General features: G+C 55.3%; 2 protein-coding genes across 6 annotated transcripts; both read left to right on the top strand.

The window, feature by feature from the left end:
- Positions 1–4,051: 4,051 nt before the first annotated feature.
- On the top strand, positions 4,052–7,047 carry RPS14 (ribosomal protein S14). Its single transcript, XM_032702758.1, has 5 exons — positions 4,052–4,250; positions 5,384–5,534; positions 5,841–6,002; positions 6,178–6,254; positions 6,936–7,047. Exons 2-5 carry the CDS (start codon positions 5,386–5,388, stop codon positions 7,001–7,003), a joined length of 456 nt encoding a protein of 151 aa, XP_032558649.1. The 5' UTR covers positions 4,052–4,250; positions 5,384–5,385; the 3' UTR covers positions 7,004–7,047.
- A 3,869-nt stretch (positions 7,048–10,916) lies between these two features.
- On the top strand, positions 10,917–15,201 carry CD74 (CD74 molecule). 5 transcript variants are annotated; one of them, XM_032702943.1, is made up of 9 exons: positions 10,920–11,051; positions 12,276–12,451; positions 12,568–12,659; positions 12,753–12,806; positions 12,979–13,074; positions 13,312–13,402; positions 13,783–13,971; positions 14,307–14,399; positions 14,544–15,201. In XM_032702943.1, exons 1-9 carry the CDS (start codon positions 10,981–10,983, stop codon positions 14,549–14,551), a joined length of 870 nt encoding a protein of 289 aa, XP_032558834.1. In that variant the 5' UTR covers positions 10,920–10,980; the 3' UTR covers positions 14,552–15,201. The 5 variants fall into 5 exon arrangements, with proteins under 5 accessions (XP_032558838.1, XP_032558834.1, XP_032558835.1 ...); XM_032702944.1 differs by having other exon boundaries at positions 14,547–15,201; XM_032702946.1 differs by lacking the exon at positions 10,920–11,051 and adding an exon at positions 11,763–11,967.
- The last annotated feature ends 96 nt before the right edge of the window (positions 15,202–15,297 follow it).

Below are 15,297 nucleotides of genomic sequence, written 5' to 3' on the forward strand. Positions count from 1 at the left end.
CGGTTCCCCGGGATGAGCGTGATGGGGTGTGCGAAGGGTACGGCACAGGGAGTGTGTTTGGTAGAACTGGGGTGTCAGGCTCACGGCTCCTACATAGAGCCCTTTCATCCTTGCCCCAGTGTATGCACACCCTTTAGTGTCAGAGTTTTGAAGCCAGCCAAGCCTGAGGTTGTCCCCATCCTCCTCCCCAGCCGCAGAACCCAGGTTCACAGTGCTGGTACACCACATCGTTTTAGCTTTTCCACCCCGGCTCCAAGACAAGCTCAAGGGCCACATCCAAGTCACGGGCTGGCTGCCTCCAACCTGCATGCACATACACACAAAATTCCCTTCATTCCTCAGAGAGGGGGAAAATGAGCTTAAGGTGGCTCAGCTGCTCTACTCCTGCCCCTGCCCTGCCCTTGGAGGCTGCTGAGGACACCAACAGCTTGCGGGGACATGCTCTGGTCCAGGGGAAAGGAGCCCACGTTAACCACCAGAACGAGCCGCCCAGGTCCATCTTACTGCCCATGTCAGAAGGGATGTGGTGCATTAAGACAACCCTGTCAGGTTTCATGTCCAGTCCATGGGGACAAGTTTCATGTCCAGCTCACAGGGATAGGATGTGGCAGGTCTGCTGGGTTTGGTTTAGGCAGCATGTTCTGGGAGAGCTTCCGACTGAACCGAGTCGAGGAAGCAATTTCAATCAAATGAAACAGACAGATAAACAAACAAAAAGAAAAGAGGAAAGGAAATTGTAGGGAAAGAGACACAAAGAATGGGAGACAATTGCGGCTGCAAATTTTCTAACGGGCTCTGAGGCGTTTATTGAAGTCAAATATTTCTTTATCCTTAAACATTTCACTTCCCTCACAAGCCTTTTCTCTGAAGATCCCTGAATAACTTGCCAATGCCAAAGTTACTTGAAAGCTCAGAAAACAAAAAGGGACAAACAGCAAGTTTTTAAACTGCGAACTGCTGTAAAAGGTATTAAAGGGATTACAGTTTTTTTCAGCCTTAAATGATTTGCAAACTCAGCCCGAAAAAAGTATCTCCCCCGGGAACAGCATTCCGAGGCCATGCTAACCTCCGCCAGAGGAGATTCATGCACAAATCATTGAGCAAAAAGCCAGCAATGAGTAATCAAAGGCACGCACCAAACTCCAAGAACAATCTGCAGAATCCACAATCTCCAGTGGTAAAGTTTTCCACTGAATAATTTCTTCTGTGAAGAAGGAATTTGTTGAATTCTTGGTCTGACATTTGCTAATACTTTTTTTTTTTTTAAAGAATGACTGACTCGCGGGAAACAGAAGGCTGCTCAGAAAGGCACTGGGGTTTATTAATACCAGCTCTGCCATTTTACATGAATATCAGGTAGCTTTTTTTTTTCCTGTCTTCTATTTGCAAACACAAAGGAAACCAGTTCCTTTCCTGTGTGCTTTAGCTCACAGGCTCTTCTTCAGCACATCTGTCGGAAAGCAGTTCAGCGGCTTTCCTCCACATTGTCTCCAATTTATTAATCAACACTTTCAGCTCCCTACTGAGTTACAGCCAAATTATGGTCCTTGAAGTCCATGGCAGCACTTCCACTGACTTCATTAGGACCAGAAACTGGCTCTTGAAGTCTCTGCCAATTCCTTAAGTGCTTTAACTTCAGTGTTAGACATTTCTGTTTTAATCTTCTTATGCCTGTTTCTGACACATCATTTACATGCGTGCAGGCACAAACTGCCTTTCTGAAACTAAAAACTGCCTTAAAAGCAAACAGAAAAGTTTTATTCGTTTACCTGTGAATGGGTGGACTCAGGACCCTGAATGTGTCTTTGCCAGGGCTGTTAGAGGACAGATGCCATTTTGAGGCGCCTGTTAGAGAGCCCCAGCCGCAGACCCTGCTCCATACCAGGGAGACAGCTGGGGTTCATCCTGCTGTGGGAAGAGTTTTGGCCTATTCCAGCTCCAGTGTCTGTTTCAAGGCCACCACTGGTCCGGTGGCTCGTGAGAACAAGTCGCAGCCATGGAAACTGTGATATTTGAGCACCAAAAATTCCTGCTTGCGGGAAGCCTGGAGCTGAGACCTTCACAGGTCAGGCCATTTACTTCCCGCTGACCCCTCTCAGCCTGAACTAGTTTACTCCAAGGCCAAAGCCCCGCAGGAGGAGAGGTTGGGAGCTGCGTTCCCATTTCCCTGGCCTTTTGGTTTAGTCACTGGCTGAGTTACGAAATCCGCCTGCAGCGTAACCCTGTCTGTGGGTTTCCCATGGGCTGGAGAGGCTATTACTGAGGAGCAGTTGGAATTTTAATTACCCATTAAGGAACTAAATCTGGGGGATTTCTCAAAGCAAATAGACATAATCTCTGGCACTGACCCCACCTCTGGCACTGACCCCACCCTGGCCTGAGCATCCTTCCCTTCCCGGCAGGCTGGAGGATGCAATCCTTGCAGCCTCTGCCCAGTGCCTCTCTTTTTGCTCATCCCAGCCTGGGAAGACCCTCAGTGCTGTCCTCGGCAGTAGGACAGCCTGGCTGGAGCTGGCATTCAAGCCCCAGGAACATTTTGCAAGGTAGGCAGTTCCTTTGAGGAACTGCCCACTAGTCCCCAGGACTAGTGCAAGGCAAAGTGAAAGAGAAGAATGTGTCCTGGGGAGTGGGGAAAGCCCCATCCTGCCCAGAGGGACCAGGAGCAGCCTGTTTCCCAGCAGCTTTGGGGCTGAAGGCTCTGTGGGATTTCAAACTGATGGGTAAGTTTTAACAGCTCATCCGGTTATTCCAGCCTATTACCCCATAAATGGAGGCCTGTCTGTTTCCTTGCCTCTGGTTTGCATCTGTTCCAGGGCAACATCCACAGGCTGGTACAAGCCTCGCCAAGGATCATCACAGCCAGCCCTGCACGTGTGGCTCCACGGGGATAAACCCACCCTGCCTGGCTGCCACGCACTCCTGACTGTCCCCAGGCTCCTCCTCAGACGGGTCACCCACAGCCACACATGGCCTGATGCAGGCTGACCTCTGCAATACCCCCTGCTGCTGACTCCTTCCTTCCCCCTTCCTCCAAATCAGGCCACGGCCGCTGTCACTGGAGCCCCTGGCTGGAATTACAGCAGTGCAGCCAATGTATATTTTAAAAACCTCTCCCTCAATATTTAAACTGGAAGATCCCTGATGCAGTGGCAAACGGGTAACAAAGACAGGAATGAGTGAGGGTGGCCCACCAGGTCAAGACGGGCATCCCTGAGCACAGAGGGTTTTCCCAGGGAAGAAACCCGGCACGTGGGAGTGCAGAGAGCCTTATGGACCAAACCTCCTCTCCCTGGTGGCAACGCCAGAGGTTTGCAATCTGCCTCTTTTCCAAAGGTCTCTGATGTTCACCATCCTTACTCTCCTGAGCACTTTTAAAATTATTTGGAACCAGAAAATATTTGCTTGCAGGACTACCTTTATATGAAAATTTACAAATTTTGCTGTAGAGCTGGAACAAACCCCCCTGATCACAGCTCTGGTCCCTGTGCCATCGCTCAGAGCTGCACAGCCTGCGCTGCTCCCATCAGCTGCTGGAGCTCCCCATGGAGAATCACCGGACTGAAACCTCTCTCATTATCTCCTTGATGAAAAATACTCCAGACTTACACATACCGAACCACCACACACATTGGGGGTGAATTCCCAAGCACCTCCTTTTAGCCAGGGCTCCTGCTTGAGCTCGGGGCACGGACAAGCAGCTGCCTGGAGATCCCCACGACACCTCGCTGTGCTCAGACCCCACAGCGGAGCAAGAGCCTGTGCCCCAACATGGCTGAGTGCTGGCTGTGGCTGTGTAGCCAGGGGAAAGGCCCTGCGTGCTGGAATTACAGCCATCTTCATCCGGTTGTTTTTTACACTGCTTCGTTTCCAAAGCTCTCCCGGGGCAGGTCTGTCAGGAACCCAAGCACCCAACCGTGCCCGCCTCCATCTTGGGGAGGGGCAGAGGGACAGGAGGTGGCGGCGCCATATTGGGAAGGTCGAGGCGGCAGCCATCTTGGGGAGGTCGGCCTTGCTTCTCCTCGGGAGCGCCTGTCACGTTGTGGCGGCGGCGTCCGGCGTGGCGGGATCGGAACCGGGACCGGGATCGAGATCGGGATCGGGATGGGGACTGGGATCGGGATCGGGGCACAGCCTTGTGCTTGCCGTCGGGGACACGCCGCGTCCCTCCATCCCTTCCGGGTGAGGCGGTGCCCCCCGCCCCCTGACCCCGCCGCTTCCTTTCCGTGGCGGCCGCCGGAGCAGACGGGCAGGTGAGTGCGGGGCTGTCCCGCATCCGCCGCCATCCGCCCGCCCGCGCCTCGCCGCGGGCTCCGGGCTCTCCACCCGCCCTCACGGGCCTGAGGCTGCGTGGGGTAGCGCTCCCGGCGCGGGGCGGGCGCGCCCGGCCGAGCGGGGCTACGGGCCGCGGGCGAGCCCGGGGCGGGCGGAGCGGAGCTGCCGGCGGGAGGTGCAGGGCGGCACGGCCCTGAGCGGCCGGGGCTGTGCCCCCGAGCGCGGGAGGGCGGCGGGGTCGTCGCCCAGGGGGAGATCCTGGCGGTACAGCGTGTGCCGTGTCGGCTTCACTGGGCTAGGGACGGCGCTGTCCATGAGGCCTGTGGATGTCTCGGGAAGGGGATGTGGCGCTGTCGGGGCGGCCGCACAGGCACTGGTGTAAATTGATGTTGTCTGCGGAGAGGGGACCGCCGAGGATGAACGTGGGTTCTTTTGAGGTTGGTTTCCTGAGCGAAGCGGTTGGACATCTCACTTGTGCAGGGCGCCGGCTGTAGCAAGTATTTGGCAGGAGAGGGCAATAGGGAACCGTCTTCCTGTGCTCGGGACAGAGGCACGGGATCCATGGCCACCAAAACAAACAGCCGAGTGCCGGGTCTGCTGTCTCCCGTCGCTGGGTGTCGTCTTCAGAGGCAGAAGATTTCCCTGGGCTAGTCCCAAGGATGTGGTTAGGAGAGCAGTAACATGGAAGAACTCAAGCTAGTACTTAAAAGAGAACGTGTGCAGAGTTGGACCTTAGTGACCAAATGAGGGCTTTAGTAGTTGTTTGGCTTGGTATTTCCATAAAGTCACACAAACAAGGGGAAGTGCTTGGCACTGCTGGTTCCCAAGGAAAGGGCCTCCCTCATGTGCAGCTGTGATGGGGCCTGGGGACAAGCACAGCAGGAGAGACCCCACTAAGCAGCTGTGGGTGGTGACCTGTGTGCCAGCATGCAGCAAAGATGAGAATCCTGGGGTTTGTAAGAAATCCGCTTGTGCCCCCAAATTGCTGCTTCTGTTTTGCCAACGGTAACTCATTTTTCTTGCTTGGTTGGGACAGTAGGAATTTCATAAAATCCTTTAGCAATGCTGAGAAACCTAGCATCACTCATGCTTCACTTTGGTTGTTGTTCAGAAATGGCACCTCGTAAGGGCAAGGAGAAGAAGGAGGAGCAGGTCATCAGCTTGGGACCGCAGGTGGCTGAAGGAGAGAATGTGTTCGGTGTCTGCCACATCTTTGCTTCCTTCAATGACACTTTTGTCCACGTGACTGATCTCTCCGGCAAGTGAGTATTGAACACCCATCACCTCGCTGTGGTACATGGCTCCTTCAGGTGTGAAAACAGAAACTGGGCTTGGCAAGAGGTTCCACCAAAGTCCTGGAGCTTCTGCTGAGCCCGATGGGATGGTGCATGTACACAAACCGGGTGGCTTGGTGAGCCCCTCTGATCAATGTTGTACTCAGGGTACTGGGTGGCAGTTTATTGATCTGGTAATGTTGACAATAACAGGTTCTCTCCCTACCCAGAAGCTGTTCTGGGGGGATGAACAAGGAATGGCTTTCTCCTGAGTTTCACCTTTTCCTTCTGTAGGGAAACCATCTGCCGTGTGACCGGTGGGATGAAGGTGAAGGCGGACAGAGATGAGTCCTCTCCCTACGCAGCCATGCTGGCGGCCCAGGACGTTGCCCAGAGGTGCAAAGAGCTGGGCATCACCGCCCTGCACATCAAGCTACGTGCAACTGGGGGGAACAGGTACGTCACAGGGACACTGGTGGTCACTGTGGTGGCTGATGGTGAAGGGTTTGGGTCTGGGACAGGAGGAGGATGGTTTGGGATGAGGAAGGTGGGATTTTAATATTGCTAGTTGTTTGTAAACTGTTCAACTTTTGAGTCATTTAAAGGGTTGTTGGTTCTGACTCTCCTCCAGGACCAAGACTCCTGGACCTGGTGCTCAGTCAGCCCTGAGAGCTCTGGCCCGCTCTGGGATGAAGATTGGCCGCATTGGTGAGTGAGAGAGAACGAGATTAATTAGTGAAAGGAGCTTTGTAGGCATGTGTGCTGCTTGGTCTGATGGTTTAACTTTGGGATGTTCTTCGTGGCCGCTCAGGTGGCACTAAAGGAAGGATTTAATTTAAGCAGATCCCTAAACTGATGATTCCTCAGGAGGTGGTGAGAGCACAACTCAGAACCCAGGTTTCTGTGTACAGGGCAAACCTCAGCTCACAGCAGGGTACCACTGTTCCTTGGATGTCACAGCGCTTGTCCCATAGTGGTTCAGTCACCTAAAAATACTTTGGTGGTCTCAGCTTGAGACAGTGACTCAGTTATAGTGGAGATCTCCAGCTGTTGGAGGAGAGTCCTGAACTTTGTAGGGGAGTCACAAGAAGCTGCGGTGGTGGCTGTGCTGAAAGTTCATCAAGCATCCTGTGTCTTTGGAAACCCTGTGGCTGCTTAGTTTAAGTGGGATGGGAGATGGGAATTTTTACTTCCTATACATTAAAAGCCCTGGGTACCCAGCTTGTGGGAAGTTCCCAAGTTCCCCTCTATGGAGCATACCTTCTGCCCATGTGTGGCTCCTGCACTGCCGAGGTGCAGCCATGAGGCTGGGGTTGGTGGCTGCACCCCATTGGTTTCTGGGGGTACCTCTGGAAGGTAACTGTGTTTTGGATTTTCTTCCCCCTGCAGAGGATGTCACCCCCATCCCCTCCGACAGCACTCGCAGGAAGGGTGGTCGCCGTGGACGTCGTCTGTAAACAGCGCTGCACCTTCTGTTTATTAAAGCTCTCTTAAACCTCTGCTCAGCTGTGTTTTCTTACTGGGGTGTGCTGGACTTCCGTGTAATTCCATCCATGGATGGCTTGGGCTCTGGAGCTGGGCTTCTGGGTTGGGGGGATGTTGGGGGTGAACTAGGCTGGCTGATCCAAAGCCATGGTGGGTCTTGGGCTTCATAGCAGAAGCTGCTTGGATACTTGTGCTTTCAAACTGAGTCGTGATCTCTTGGAAATGTCCTTGCCATGGAAAAAAAGGCTGGGCTGGGAGTGAGAAACTACTGCTGTGTTTTCTGCAAAATGCTGCTTAATTCATCACTTCCCCTTTCTGTGGAAAAAAAGTCCCCTGCCTGTGCAGATGTTCCTAAGCCAGCATTTCCTTTGGCACAGCCATAGTGCTTCATTTGTTGTTTTTTATGTGGCCATGGAAAATTCTAGAATAAACTTCCCCTACTGTCCTAAAAGTGCACTGTTTGCCACTCAAATAGCTGTTTTCCTGTACTTAAAAGTTTTCTTTGAACTCTGTGCTGAGAACTTGCTGAAAACACAAAACCAGCAGCAGCTCAGCCAACATGGAGCTGAACAGAGGAGGGGACAGGTCGGGAGTGCAGGGAATGGGACTGTGTGTGTGTGTGACCAAGAGCTCCAGTCTGTGTTTTTTTAATAAACTCTTGAACACAGTGAAAACTGTTGCTGTGTGTTGTTCCATCCCAGGGGATATTGGTGTGGCTGCTTCCTGGGGCACATTTGGGGAGAACTCTACAGCAATAACAAATCCAAGGCAGGACCTTTGTGGCAGCACAAACTGAGTTCATCTCAGGGCCTCCCAGGTCCAGGCCATTTCAGCCCTGCTGGTTTTAAGGGCAGTTTAGAAGTGGGAAGACATCTGCTCCACATGAAGGTGGATTTGCTCTATTAACCCTTAATCCTTGGACCTGGAGCCCTACTGTGTGCACAGGGATGGCTGAGCAACCCACCCTGTGCCATTTGGTGCCCTGGACATGATGTGCCATGGGCAGGCTGCTCACTGGGCTTGCTGCTCAGTTAATGGCAAAAATACCTTTGATTTCTTGGCAGACCTGACGTCTTTGAAATGGCTTCCTGTGTTGGTGTGTACTCCCCGGGGGGAAATGCTGAATGAGGAAGAGAAACTGGAGATCCAGCACAGAGTAGCTGCCTGGCATGTCACCTTTCTGGAGGAAAAGACCCTCCTGTCAGAGTGGCATGGATGGCTCTCAGGGCTCTTGGCAGTCCCTGCCCTGACCCAGGTGGTTGTCTCGGGTGATTCAGCAAGGAACTGCATCACCTGCAACCCCCCTGTAGCTGGGTGATGGCTCCCGGGCTCCATGGGGGTGAGATGTGTGTGCCTGCCCACCCTGTGTCTCCCCAGCAGGGATGCTCATCCTGCCGAGGGCACGGGGCTGCTCAGGGGCTGTGCTCCCCTCCCACACACAGTCTGCGGCCACTGGCGAGCCCTGTGGCTCAGCCCTTCCCCTCCAGTTTGCCCAGGGCCAAACCTGAGCTTTTGGGGGTGTCACCTTAGGGGCAGTGGAAAATGTGGGTCTGTTCCCCAGACCTTATTCTGTGCAGGGTCTGGGGGCTGAGAGCTGTGAGATGAGGCCCAGCTGGTGATGAATGGCTTCCTGTGAATGCACCTGGGTTATTCCAACTGCCTGCCTCAAATAATTGCTCTGCCGGCCTCGTCATCGGCAGGTCTGAGCCCAAGCCTGAGACCACTCCTCTCTCCAGATGGTTTTTTTTCCCTCGAAAAAAGACAACTGGTTCCTCAGCTTCCTGTAATGGTGCTTGTTGAGTTTTTGATGGGCAACAGCAAACACAAAGCCTTGGGGTAACAGGGTGGTGAGGAGCCAGTGCCAGGCTTGCACAACAGGGGAATGAGGAGGGTCAGACAGGATGGGAGCTGCTCTCTGAAAGGGTCTGCATCTTCCCTGGAGAAGTCAATTTACAAACTGGAAACACCAGATGCCACAGCCACAGGCAGAAAGTGTGTGTGGGGGGGTATGAAGTACTGAAGAGTTGATGGGAAGTGTCTGTGTGTGTAGTGAGGGCTGGCTTTGTGCTGACCGTGCCCGTCTGGGCTGGGGCTTGGGAGGCTCAGCCTGCTGGGAGGAACAAGGCCCTCCCCCACCCCCAGGTTATCGCCCGCATCTGTGGTTTGCAGAGCCAGGCCCAGCTCTATGGAGTCACTGGGGTTTCACTTGCAAAGTTCCTGTTCAAACTCTCTCTGGTTCCCCTTTGGGCTGAGGCTGGTCACGGAATGTGCCTGGAGAGTGGCCTCAAGGCAGGAGTTGTGGCCCAAACGAGGAGCTGAATGAGGTCTGGACCCTCGAGGAAAAAATCTGTGTGTCTCCCAGAACCCCCAGTGCCCACAAGGAGAGAGACAAAAAATTTACAGAAAACTTTTATGTTCTATTTCCTTTTTTTTTTTGCTTTCTTTTCCTCCTCTTCCCCCCCCTTTTCTTTCCTCTTTTTTCCCTTTTCTCTCCATTTTCTCTCCCTTTTTATTTTCTTTTCAAACACCTCTGATGGTTTCTAAGTACATCACTGGTAGCCTGGGGTGAGGCTGATCCACACTCCTGGGCTGGTGCTCCATGCACTCCTGGGTGCCCAGGGCTTTCCCAGCTGGGTCACAGGAGCCTGTGAGTGGGACACCAGGCTCCGAGCACCTAAGCCCTTCTACAATGGGGCTGCAATTTCCCATGTGGGAAGCCAGAGCATTGTCCCACCATGCCTCTTCCAGGAAGAGCAACTGCCAGGAAACCCTGCTCTGCTGCCTGGAAATGCTCCATGACGATCCCTTTCCCTGCTCTGTGTCCCTCCAGCCAGGTGGCTCAGGACTAACACAGGAGAAGGAGTGGCTGAACCAGCCCCAGCAGGTTTGCCAGGTAACTAGTGGTGTCTGGCTTTTAGTACCTCGCGCAGTTTCACTTTTGGCTGAGCCTTGGGCACGGTGGAGCTGGATCCTGATGCTGGAGCCAGCTCTGTGCTGTGCACAGTGTGACCCTGGCTCACTGTGGCACTGGGGGTGTGTTACCCCTGGCACTGCCCTGGGACCTTGAATAAAATCACCAAACCCCAGCATTATGGTGTGGGTGGCTGCTTCTGCCCATGTAGCACTTCCAGGGCTGTTGGGAGGGCTGGGAATCCCCGATGCTCCACTCCCACTGGTGCTTTGGGGTCGCTTACCTTGAGGGGCTGCTCCTCCTCTCTTGGCTTTGGGGGTTCAGCCTCTGGAAGCTGCTGCAGGCAAAGCAAGGAGGGCTGGAAAGCACTTAGTCCTTGTATTGTTTCCCCCTCAGCCTGAGAAGCGCTGGCCAAGCACCCCCAGCCAGGGGGGTCTGAAGTGACCCTCAGCCCGGGGTTTGAGCCGAAGTGCAGTTTTTCCCCAGCAGCAAAGGTCAGTGAGGAGGGGTGTATCCTGACAGTGTGCCCCCACACGGGGGTTCTGCTCTTAGTCTTGGGTGTGGGGTCTCTCCCCATGGTGTCCCACGCCTGGTAACCCACCTCTGGACCCCACTTCCTTCTTCACACATTGTCTCTCACCTCCCCCATCCCAACACCACATCCCGTTTCTCACCCCCTGCCACCCCCCCCCTCTGCCATATACCACCTCCTGCCCCCCCCCGCCCAGGGGTACCAGAGCCCCCAGACTCATGTCACTGGTGTCACCAAGCTGGGCACTGTGACCTGCCCGTGGCGTGGGGGAGGCAGCGACGCCCCCACTGAGTGGCCGCGGTGCTCACCACCGAGTCCAGCATAAACTCTGTACTGGAGACCTGTGCAGCAGAGCTCTGCCTGGCAACAAGTGATGCAAGTGCCAGCAGCCAATAGGATTTTTTTTTTGCTCCCCCCCCCGGGTGTCAGGGCAGGGTGGGGACCGGAGGGTATTTCCAGGGACAGAGCTGGGGGTGCTCATTTCCATCGGGGAGCCCACCGGAGCCATGGCAGAGGAGCAGCGGGACCTCATCTCTGACCGCGGCAGCGCCGTGCTCAGCGTTGGGAACACCCAGAGGTGCCACTGCTGGGGGGCAAGGGGTGGGGGGCACGGAGAGGGCAAAGTGGGCACAAGTGGGGACGTGGGACAGGGGGGGCATTGCGTGGGTGCGGGATGGAAGGGGACACAGTTGGGCCAAGGGGGTACAGAGTGACTACGGGGCAGAAGGTGGGGGGCACAGGGTGGCTACGGGGCACTGTGGAGCCAAGGGGGCTGTGGAAGGGGCCAGAACATGGCTGTGAGGCAGGAAGGGACACGAGTAGGATATGAAATGGGTGGGGCACAGTGTGGCTGTGGGACAGGGGGGATATGGAGTGGCTATGGGATGGAGCGGGAATTGGGTGAGTATGGGATGGAGCGGGAATTGGGTGGCTATGGGGCTGAAGGGGGTCACTGTATCTCTGGGCAGTTGGGGACAAGTCATGGTGATGGGGCAGACAGGCTCAGCGTGGCTGTGGGGCACAGAGCCATGGCTTGAACCCATGGGGGAGTCAGCACGGCTATGGGACAGGCTGTGGGACAGGCAGGCTGATGACGTGGCTATGGGGCAGGCGCGGGCCCTGGACCCAACTGGCTCTGTGGGGCCGCCATCCCATTGCCACCGCGTGTCCCAACTAGTCCCCGCATCCCAAGCCCCGCGGGGGCAGCCTCCGCCAAAACTTCCAGCCAATCAGAAGCCAGGAAGCTGTGACATCACCAGTCTCCGGGCAGACACCCCCGCAGCGCTGTCCCGTTCGGGACATGTCCCTCGGCCGGGCAGTGCCCGCTCCCCGTCGGGCAGCGGAGCCAGGGAGTGGCCTCTGCAGCACCGTTGCACCCCTACAGTGCCACATTCACCCGGCGGGGCAGCATCTGGCCCAAAATTTTAAAAATTAACTGCTGTCCGGCATCCCATGGGCCGTGTCCTCTGCCTCAGGAATCAGCAAAGATTCAGGTGGCTTCATAATCCCGCAAAAGGCGATGCCCAGAGTGATATCGTGCCCCAGAGTCCCCTGGCAGTCCCCTGTCCGCACCTAAATGTGCCCACGTACCCCTCGGTACCCGTCCCGTGCCCCCCCTCCCGCCCCCACAGTGAGTTTCAGTTCCTGGTGTGACCTTCACACTGAGTTTTCACTTCTGCACCCTGCAGTGGGGGAATTTGCATTTGTCTGGCTGCAAACCCCCCCGGGAAGAGCGTGTTTGGGGCGGGGACAGGGTGATGTCAGAGGATCATCTCCTGAGCTCCCTGTCCGTGCCCCGCAGGTCGGTGTTGGGGCGCAGAGCCGGCCTCTCCGTGCTCTCCATCCTGGTGGCCCTGCTGATCGCTGGCCAGGCTGTCACCATCTACTTCGTGTACCAGCAGAGCGGGCAGATCAGCAAGCTGACCAAGACCTCCCAGACCCTGCAGCTGGAGGCTCTGCAGAGGAAGCTGCCTGCCAGTCAGTAGCCCCATGGGCACCAGTGTGGTGTGGGGGGGTGTCCAGGGAGAGGGGACAGATTCCCCCTGGCCCACCCAGCCCTGTTGGTGCCCCTCACGGTGCTCTTTCCTCATCAGGTGCCAAGCCTGTGAACAAGATGAAGATGGCCATGGTGAACACCCCGCTGGTCATGAGGGTCCTGCCTGCTGGCCCCCTTGCAGACCTTCCTGTAAGAGAGTTTCACCACTGCTTGGCACTGCTTGCTGCCCTCAGGGCTTGCTGTGCTGCCGTGCTCACACTGTTCCTTTGCTTTTTCTCTCAGGCCACAGCCCCTGCTAGCAACAAAACCGAGGACCTAGTGAAGCACCTGCTGCTGGTAAGGTCCCCTGCAGCCCCACCCACCCTACAGCTGCCCCCCTGCAATGGTCTGGGGTCTCTTGGGGTGCTGGTGGGAGCTCCTGGCCTCCTGCAGCATCTGTCTGGATGATATTAGCACGCTCCCACCTGATTTTTCTTTGCCCTGTCTCACCATGGTTGTTGCTTTGCAGCAAGCAGACCCCGGGAAGATGTTCCCGGAGCTGAAGGATAACTTTCTGGACAACGTGAAGAGACTGAGAAACACCATGGCTCACACAGACCTGAAGGTCAGTGCTTGCTGCTGTTCTACTCTTCCCCATCCAGGAGTCCCCTGTTTGGAGGAGGGACTGGAATGTCCCCACCTGGAAAAACAAAGGCCTGCTTGAGCCAGGCTTGGGCCACTCCCACCCCAGGGAAGGGGGTGGTACTCACCACCTTCCTTGGCCAAGCTAGAGCTCATGGCACAGCTCCCCTGGGGTGAATTCCCCCCATGCCCATTAATGTGCTGGTCTCCCTTGTTGCAGTCCATGGAATCCTGGATGTACAACTGGCTGCTGTTTGAGATGGCCAAGAACCCCAAGTCGGAGGAGAACAAGGCAATCCCGGCAACTAAAGGTATTGGGGATGGGGCTGCTGAGCTGGGGAGGGTCAGGGAGGTGTCGGCATGGGGCATCCCACAGGGAGCCAAGCCCTCCCTCCGGTCATGGTCCCGTTCATTCCGTGGGGAGCCTCTGCTTGGTGGCCTGTAGGACATCACAGAGCATCTCTGTCTGCTGCATGCAGGGCATTTGGGGTGAGCAAAAGGCTGAACAGCTGGAGCACCACCCCAAATCCTCCACCCCTGGCTAGCCCAAGAGCTTGAGAAAGGTCACAGGGCTGGGGCTTGTTCACCTTTAAATTAAACTGCTTCTGGGTACAATCTCCTGCTGAGGCTGCTGAGGGGGAAAAGGGCCTGAGGGGCTGATGGGGTCTCCCCTCTGTTTCTGTTGCCCTAGTGCAAACTAAGTGCCAGGCCGAGGCCAATTTTGGGGGTGTCCATCCAGGCCGGTTCCACCCACAGTGCGATGAGAACGGTGACTACCTGCCCAAGCAGTGCCATTTCTCCACTGGCTTCTGCTGGTGCTGCTACAAAAATGGCACCAAGATTGAGGGCACTGCTACTCGGGGAAAGCTGGACTGCTCCGGTAGGTTGCCAGGGAGGGGAAGGAGAGGAACGAGCAGTATGCAAGGACTGCTTGGGATTAGGGAGGAGGAGAGCTAGGAGAGGAGAGGCATACATGCTGTAGGGAGCACCCCTCTGGTGCCAGCACGTTAAGACTAGAGGGGACCCTTAAAACCACATCCACCTCAGGTCTCTGCAGGTGGAGCCAAGGTGTGCAGTCAGTTTTCCATGAGCCCCCCCTGCCCCCAGCCCACAGCTCAACAGTGGGTGCAGCCTCTCCCCCCCTGCCCTCTGTGGAATGGGGCGTGATGGGGCAGCCCTGGGGTCCAGCACCCATATCCTGCCCTCCCTTTGCAGGGGCTGCTGCTCCCACCAGTGCCGCTGCCACCCCGGATCCGGACGAGATGATCTTCTCCGGGGTGGACACGCTCAAGCTGAATGTGGAAAAACGTGAGTATCCAAGTGCAGTCCAGGACCGGGAAGGGGAGCTCCTGGGGGAGCACCAAAGCACTGCCAGGGAGGTTGTGATGGAGACAGGGGTTTTGGTTGGTCCTTGAGCTGTCCTGCTGACTACCTCCTCTTTTTCCCCCACAGCAGAGTAGAAGATGCCAGCAGTTGCCTCCAGCATCCCAGCTCCTGTCTGGTTTTTTTCCCCGTTTCTTTTCTGCGCTTACATTGCTGACCTTTCCCCCGCTGTAGAACAGCAGCCGGGGCTGAGCTGCCACGACTCTTAGTGCTAGAGACAAAGTGTCCCCTCAGAGGGTGGGTAAAGCAGGCTGGAAAATGATTTCAACCATGTCAGATCCATAAATCCTGTTCCCTTTGGCTCATCGACATCCCACAGCACCCAGGCAGTGGCAGAGCTCACCCCTGCTGAAGAATTAATGCTTCCTTGCACTAAATGAACATTAAAAGCAGCAAAACAATATCCACCAGCTTCTTAACTGATCCCTGTAGGCTGGAGCCTTGTTAGATTACTGGAGTAGAGGGTTTTTATTGTGGGGTGTTCAGATTTGTAGACAGAGATCTTCGCCTACAGCCGCAGCAGTGGGTAACCGTGGGCAGAGGGGCTTCTAATCTTCCTGAATATATCTGATTGTTCCTTTATAAATGAGCTCAAAAGCTAATTATTTCAAATAAACTTTTGAATAAGAAAGCCCTGTAAGCAACTTTAGCAGGGCTGTGCTTGCAGTTTGCAGCTGTCGTAGGTTAAAAATAAATGCATCTTAACAAAAAAAGGGATAAAGAAAAATCTCTGCAAACACTTGGACACCTGTGTCCTCACCCAGGACTGTATGTGTTTCTTTCCCCATTGCTGGCCCCTCCCTTGTTTGATTTCCCATGCACC

Source organism: Chiroxiphia lanceolata, chromosome 15 (assembly GCF_009829145.1).
Source record: "Chiroxiphia lanceolata isolate bChiLan1 chromosome 15, bChiLan1.pri, whole genome shotgun sequence".
Classification (NCBI taxonomy): domain Eukaryota; kingdom Metazoa; phylum Chordata; class Aves; order Passeriformes; family Pipridae; genus Chiroxiphia; species Chiroxiphia lanceolata.

Coding starts and splice junctions, on each gene's coding strand:
- RPS14 (XM_032702758.1), top strand. CDS start 5,386: ATGGCACCTCGTAAGGGCAAGGAGAAGAAGGAGGAGCAGGTCATCAGC. Junction 6,003..6,177: donor CGTGCAACTGGGGGGAACAG/GTACGTCACAGG, acceptor ACTCTCCTCCAG/GACCAAGACTCCTGGACCTG. Junction 6,255..6,935: donor GATGAAGATTGGCCGCATTG/GTGAGTGAGAGA, acceptor TTCCCCCTGCAG/AGGATGTCACCCCCATCCCC.
- CD74 (XM_032702943.1), top strand. CDS start 10,981: ATGGCAGAGGAGCAGCGGGACCTCATCTCTGACCGCGGCAGCGCCGTG. Junction 11,052..12,275: donor AGCGTTGGGAACACCCAGAG/GTGCCACTGCTG, acceptor CGTGCCCCGCAG/GTCGGTGTTGGGGCGCAGAG. Junction 12,807..12,978: donor TAGTGAAGCACCTGCTGCTG/GTAAGGTCCCCT, acceptor GTTGCTTTGCAG/CAAGCAGACCCCGGGAAGAT.